Source organism: Tenebrio molitor, chromosome 8, assembly GCF_963966145.1.
Source record: "Tenebrio molitor chromosome 8, icTenMoli1.1, whole genome shotgun sequence".
NCBI classification, from domain to species: Eukaryota; Metazoa; Arthropoda; class Insecta; order Coleoptera; family Tenebrionidae; genus Tenebrio; species Tenebrio molitor.
The window spans coordinates 7,622,514-7,629,869 of record NC_091053.1 but is presented as its reverse complement, the minus strand read 5'-3'; the positions used below and the strand labels follow the sequence as shown (position 1 = coordinate 7,629,869).

Genomic DNA, 7,356 nt, shown 5'->3' with positions numbered 1-7,356 from the left:
GTGGGGTTTGGGACATTTGTGAACAATAGTTGCTCAACAAATAAAAAGAAAGGAAACACGAGAGGACCAAAGACAACTTCCATCATGTTCGATACGGCTAGCCATACCTAACATTATCGGCTTGCTTGCAATTGTGTATTGCTGGTTGCATGATCACAAGGAGTTTATAATACTGTTATTTGGACAGAGTTTTATTTAGATTAAATAACTGATATGGCTGGCCGAACCTTCCATCATTAACCTCTTATCTCATCTTTCAAACATACTAAAGAAAAATCTTTGCTTGTCACGAATTAAATTTCTCCAGATTTTATACAATTCTCATGCCGTAGAATAATAAACATTATGTAATGAAAACAGCGGAAAGGATTTAACACGCTTTTGCAAGTGTCTACATTATGGAGCTTTAAGGACAAATTTATGCAGTAGTATGTAGCAAATGAGACTGCCGTAATCCTGTTATTGTCGGAAATTAAGGCAAGACACGTTTGAGAAGGATTTATTACTCGTTCGACAGGTTTAGGTTAAGTTTGTGTTAAGATCAAGCCATTCAAGAGAGATCATTTAATTTAGAACTCTAAGTAGAATATTTTTAGTGTGAAAGTTTTAAGTTACAGATAGAGATAACATATCCTTAAAGCGGAATAATTTTTGCTTTTGTTGTTTTCCTCATCTTTTGTTTTATCGAAAAGTTTGTCTTGCTATACACAGTCGTTTCTTTGGTTGCCTAGCTCTCGAAGAATCTATTAAAAATTAATTAATTGTTATATAATTATTAATGCTTTATCTTTAATGGTAAAACTCATTTTACTAATTATTCTCGGATAATTGTTGCTTACAATTAGGTACAGTAAACATCTGTAAACTTTGCCGAAATCGGAAAAGTTATTTTCTAGGTTAACAACAGCACCCGTTGACGTTTCTTTGACATGTTGTAGTTTTTCTTTTACTTTAAAGTGCAATTATCACCAGAATAATTACACAAGAGAATAGGCATAAGACATTGGATACATTTTAATTTTCGTTGATTCGAAACAAAGAGCAAAGTAGCACCTCACTTCTCGTTATTGGATATTTTCGACGAAAAAAGCGTCTGGCAGGAAGTTTTCCAGCAGGAAATGAGACCCCTCCTGCAAACAAAGAAAACAACTTCAAGAAAAATAAAACCAGAAATTGGCTGCATGTTTAAAAGTGATTTTAATAACATGCAGACTGAAATATCTTTTGTTTTCTCGAGTTTGTTTTTTATTGTACCGGAGCTTCATCTGTGCAGTTACAAAATGAAATTAATCGCCGCTTTGCGACCTCACCAACGGCACATTTACTAACATTTTCTAAACGAAGCCTTTTTAATTCCAATTAGAGGAGGGCTTGTTTGTCAGGCTTAATGGGCCAACAAGCAAAGACCATTTATGCGGCGATTAATTCACAATTAAAAGAGGTGAGAGACATCCCTGAAGAGAAGAGAAGTCGCGAAGAGGCTTAATTTACGAAACAAAATTAAAACGTCAGGTTGGGTGTTCTCTCGCTCTTCTGACAACTATTTAATTAAAGCGAGCCAGCAATTCGGTTTTATTTTTAGGAGACATATTTTGGGGAGGAGTTTCGTCTCTCTCTTGGTGAGAAATTTCACTGGGGTGAAGTCGCGAGTTATAAACTTGACACAATTTTCTTGTTTAATAATATCTGGTCGAAAACATAAATAAGCTACAACAGCAATTTTTATTATCGTAATTGTTATTATTGTTTTCTTAAGTACATAACATTTTTGGTTTACAATAAAAAAATTCGATAATAATGCGGAATCTGGAAATGTGCCCCGAATGCTTGCAGCGTTTCCACGTTGAATAGCAAGGGAAATCCTCTCGAAAAGGAATTTCTTTGATTTTGAATCGCCTGATTGCGCAATAAGTCGCTCTCCGATGACATTAATGAAATCGATGGCTTCTTTGCATCAAGGACCTAAGGTTTCAAAGGCTAAACCTTTAAATATTTAATTTCTGTTTATTCGTTGTCACTAGTTACAATAATCACTGGACATCTGATTTTAACAAAAAAATTCGAAGAGCGAGCGTTTTGTACATTTTTTCGCGCGTGAGCGACAAAGTGACAGTCCTCGGAAAACGTCAACTTTGCGTTGTCAAATGCAAGCGCAAAGACCTACTTTCTACATCGATTGTAGGAAAAATGTTGTGTACACCTTGGCTACGAAATCCTTTGACGACCTCGAGATTGTCTTGCCTCGGCCGCAAAGCGGCCTTGACGACAATTTTTCTCTCGGTCCGTCAAAGTACGATTTCACATCTTTGATATACAAACAACTATTGTTGTATGAATGAAGCATCGATTAGAACCAATCAAGAAACACAAATCATTTGTTGTATCAATGAAACAGCGAAAACCTTTCACTTCACAGTTTCTTCGTCAAGCCGAAAATTTACACTGTATCCATCATTAATTTTTGGCGATCATTACCTTCCGGAGACAAAGACCACCAAGCTAAATAACACAGAGAGAGGAGGATCCTCGCGTCTGCCAAATGCCGACTCTGTTTGCCCCAGCTCCAACCTGTAGTGCGCGCCGCTCTCTCAACGAAAGCACAGCGAGCTTTCGTGCAACGAAGCTGTCGTTCGTACGCTTGATTACTCAGTAAATATTTGTCAGTTTTTTGTGTTGTAAGAAGATCAAGCACATATTTGTTCGGCGAGAATGGAGGAGACCGAAGTGGTATGTATTTACCAAAGTTGTTTGAAACTTTGCGTCATCTAACCTCATTAAAAATTTTATCTCAATTTTTGTACCAACTAATTTCAAATAAACTGATGTCAAAATTGACACTTGGCCCGTTTTGGCGTCCTTATCTGGTATAAAAGATGCGCAATAAATTATTGAACATAACACACAGGTGGCTCATAAACGACAATAAAAAGTTATCTCGGTGCTGCCAAGGAATGAGTCGCGTCGTACAGTTAAAGAAATATGTTTTCGGCCTTATCAGTTCGTATTTGGGCTCAGGACTCGTGAATATTCTTCCAAAAAAAATTGTAGAATATGAAAATATTTTTGATTAGACAGGAAGGGGCGGGGGAGGGGAATTTAAAAGCATAAAGTAACTCTTGTTTACTTGTTTGAGTTTGAATTTAAAAAAATCTCTTTACACCTACTCACAAAAATGTAAGAAAAGAAACGAAGTCTGTTGCAAATTATTAGCAAGCGTGGGCTCCATTAATTCCATTGTTAAATCATCGACAAGGTACGAAGAGAGAAAAAAATGTAATTGCTTATTGTGTCTCGGAAAGTCGGTAATTGAAATAAAACCAGTTTTCCAAAAAACAAAAACCGCCAAAAAAACCGATCATTTACTAATTGGACCTTCGCTTCGGAAGCAATTTCATTAAATTAAATCCTGGAGTTGCATTTCATCCGTTCGATTAAAAATAGACCATTACGAGAGTTGTGAAATCCCGAATCCTGGCCCGGGATTTGTCCTTTGTACTCTCACAAGTCATATCCGTGTCGTGACATCACAATGGGACACCTGTCCGAGAAAGCTCCCCACCATTATGAAAACTATCAGCAAGCAGGCGAGTAAATCGGCAAAGTTTTGTCGATACCTCACGTCAACAATCCGCCCACCGCCGCCGCCCCATTAGAAGAACAACAGTGAGAAAGTCGCGGCGATAAATCGAGGTGGAGTGTCATTCAAGTGTCAAAAAATATATTTGTTACGTGTCACGAGCACAACGCGAATAATTGAGTTAGTGATGGAATCGAACAAGAATTTAGTGGAAAACCCAAACACCGCTATTGTGTCTGAGAGCGAGAGCGAAGCCGTCCCTTCGAAAAAAACCACCCCGACGAGGCGGCGAAGACGGCGCAAGGACAGACGCTTCGAGCCGAATTTCGACATCCCGGGCGTCCGCAAGCTGGTGCTGGAAGAGTTCACCCAGAACAGCATCGGATGCGTGGCCGGAGATACCGTGACAGCCGAGCGACCCTGGACCAACATCGAGAAAGAAGTGATTGTAGACCACCTGGATCTGCACGCCGACAGTTCAGAGTTTTTGCCGATCAAGAACGAGGTGATGGAGTACCCAGGTAATGAGTTCCTCATAGGGTACATCCCGGACGAGTCCCGCGACTTCGACGAGTTCTACATTTGCTTGACCGAAGAGGCGACAGAAACTGTGAACGAGATAATCGACAAGTTGAAGCGAATCCAGGAAGAGCGTCTCAAGAACGCGATCCACAGGAAGATCAAGCGGTGGAAGCCGCTGGGGTCGGACAAGGAAGTCGAAGAGGGGATTGTCAAGGACCACAGGTCTTTGATTGAAGTGGAGATCGAGAGCAAGTACCCGATTCTGCCGTTCAAGATACAATTCAGGCTGATCAAAGCGGAGGACTTGCGGGATGGGTACATGGAGCTGCGTCCTTCTGACGAAGCTCTCGCCACTATTTTTAGGAGACGGGTCGACGCCTTCGTCCAGGTGGCTCCGAGTGTTGTGGCGAATGAAGCCCAAACTGTGTGTACCTACCCCAGAAACTCCTACACCCAGTACGAGTACGTACTCCCTGAGGTCGACGTGGAGGACTCGGAAAAGTACGTGAAGGACTTCATTTCCGAAAACATGGAGTCCTTCTGCGACATCCTCAAAGTCAACGGATGCATAGACTTGTACTCCAACGACTACGAGAATCTGGTACTCAACGATAAGTACGCCAAGAAGGTTGCAACTCCTGAAGCCCGCGAGTACTTCTGCTTCATCGAGATGAACTTGTGCGGAGGTAAGATGATTTCGAGTGTGGCCTGGCACCCGATGTGGACCGGTTGTCTCATCTTGTCTTACGTGGACATAGCACCTCCTTTGTACATCACCACGAAGCTGACATCAGACGAAGTACTCAAAGCGATCCACGACACCAACCCCGTCTTGTTTTGGAGCTTCGACGACGACCTCAAACCCAAACTGATTTTGGAAACCCCGCGTCGAATCTACTCGTTGTCGTGTTGCCCCTACGACGCCAATCTCATCATTGGGGGTTGCATCAACGGCCAGATCATCCTTTGGGACATCACCCACAAGCTCGAACACGTCGAGGTCGAAGAGATTCTGACAGTCGAGCAACAGAAGTACCGCGAGTACATGTTCTCGCTGATGAACTGGATGAAAAACATCTCCGACGCGGCGCTGGTCAGACCGACGGCGATTTCCGATCTGAAGTACTCTCACAAGGGTTGTGTTAACTCCATCTCGTGGATGTCTCCGTTTCATAGCGTGTCCAAGACTGGAAAGATCGAGCAATTGCAAGATGACGCTCCTCACTCTTTGCAACTGATCACGTCGGCTGAAGACGGTACTGTGATGATTTGGGATTTGCGGAAAAAGCCAGTCGTCACTCCTGGAGGGTTCAAGGCGATCAGGAGGGTGAGACGCTTGAAGAAGAGACCGAGTGCTCTTAGTGTCCTCGAGTCGCCTTTTAAAATGTTGCATTTGAATCTGAAGCCTATCTACAAGATCAATGTGATCAATCCCGTGGAGAATAACAGATTGATCGGGATTGCGTCGTGTCACACAAACTTCTTCAAGACTGTTTACGAACCGTCAACTCGAGAAAGTCGTAAGAAGGTCAAGCTGATAGATAGACAGATATTCCAACCCGTCTTGAACTTGTACAACAGCTCTCCAAGAAAGACATTTTACGCTGGTACCATGGAAGGCGATTTTATCCAAGGGACTTGGGAAGGACAAGAGTTTGATTCTGGCGAGATTGTCAATTTCGAAGACTGCCAGTTCATCAATCGTGGTAAATTTCACGATGGTCCTATTGTTAGCATCGATTATGCTCCGGTGCTTGACACAATTTTGACAGTCGGAGGTAAACTGTTTGCCTTGTGGAGAGAAGATTTCAAAGACCAGCCGGTTTTGTGGAGAAAAAGCAAATCAATTTACACCAATGGTTCATGGTTTACCTTCGAGCAGGCCTCGATTAAGCTGATCCGAATGGATGGTTACCTTGAAATTTGGACTCTCTTCTACCAAAGCAAGTCACCTTTGCAAGTTGCTCTGACATCCAATGGTGCTGTCAATATAATCAGTAGCCATCCCCGAAAACTTAAAAACAACGTGTTCGGCCTGAGCGACTACCGCGGCTCCTTGCGGCTGTTCTATACAACGCACTCAAGTCCTTTGGTTGTAAGAGCGAAAGAGGAGAATATGAGTAGATTCTTGACTCTCGAAATTCAACGGAAAAAAGCATTTCTGAAATGGCAAAGGGAATGGAATCAGAGACACGTCGTCACTCATCAAGTAGTCGAAGAAGAACCTGATGTGATGATCACCGAACCGGCGGAAACCAAGAAGAAAGAAGAGAAAAAGAAGATTGTCAGGATCAGTCCGGGGCAAAGATATTTGGAAACTGTCCAAGAGCAGCACCGCATCAACGAACAAGAAAGAATCAAAAGTATAATTCTGACCAAAAAGCAGCTAAACACAGAAGAACTACTGAAACGCCGAGAACCTCTCAGAAAACTGGAAGAAGAGAACGAAATCAAGAGGCGCAAGCAGAAGAATAAACTCAAGGAATCGGACAAGATTTTCAAAGATACAGTGGCAATGCTGTTTCCAGATGTTGTCAAGGAGAAACCTCCCCCGCCTCCCGATCCGTACGAAGACTGCTACAGCGACGACAACAAGAACGCCAATTTTTCCTACTTCCAGAATCTATCAATCGGGGCGCAAGATTACGTCGAGGAGCATCCTTTCAGTTACGATTTCAGCTGGAGGTCAGTATTGAAAACTGGTCGAGAAAGGAGGAGGAAACTCGACGACTCAGCTGAGAAGGAGAGTCACAGGAAGAGGTACGCTCAGATTAAAGACCAGAAAGCTAGAGAAGCAGCAGAGGCGCTTGCGGTGGCTGAAGCCGCTGAAGCCGCGCGGATGGCGGCGATGGAGGAGATGTCAATCTCGTCGTCGATTTCCAGGAGCACTTTTGCGCCTATGTGATACTTTTATCTTGTCTCATTTACATGTAGATTGTGCTGTTAGATGTTTTCAAGTAAATCTCTTCTTTTATATCTGGTCTTATTAAAAAAAAATTGAAGTATCTTGACTGTGCTCTTTTTACTTATTATGAAGTAGGTTGTTTGAAATAACTGTTTCAAATTTAGTCTTGTACTGTAACTAGGTCGTGTACCTCAGGTTGCCGTGTTAGGTCCTGTAAATATCTGATATTTATTAATGAGTTGTCGCCTTGAAGAACCACACCTGGTGATTACTAGAACGATTGAAGGAAACAAGTTAAGATTAATTCAGAGCAAAAACAGTTTGAAACAGTTCAGAAGCAGCATCCGTATCA

The 7,356-nt window shown here is 42.3% G+C and overlaps 2 protein-coding genes across 2 annotated transcripts in view; both read left to right on the top strand.

Annotated features, from left to right (window-relative positions):
- Nucleotides 1–2,563: 2,563 nt before the first annotated feature.
- The window catches only part of LOC138136877 (uncharacterized), a 50,612-nt gene continuing 45,819 nt past the window's right edge, over nt 2,564–7,356 (top strand). Inside the window, exon 1 of the mRNA XM_069056196.1 lies at nt 2,564–2,727. Coding sequence (XP_068912297.1) covers nt 2,710–2,727 — 18 coding nt within the window. The 5' untranslated portion in view covers nt 2,564–2,709. The remainder of the gene's footprint in view (nt 2,728–7,356) is intronic.
- Nucleotides 3,342–7,105, top strand: mmm (missing minor mitochondria). The gene has a single exon (XM_069056611.1). The coding sequence runs from the start codon at nt 3,765–3,767 to the stop codon at nt 7,002–7,004; it is 3,240 nt and encodes a 1,079-aa protein (XP_068912712.1). The 5' UTR covers nt 3,342–3,764; the 3' UTR covers nt 7,005–7,105.

What these genes read in the sequence shown, in the direction of transcription:
- mmm (XM_069056611.1), top strand. Translation starts at nt 3,765, where the DNA reads ATGGAATCGAACAAGAATTTAGTGGAAAACCCAAACACCGCTATTGTG.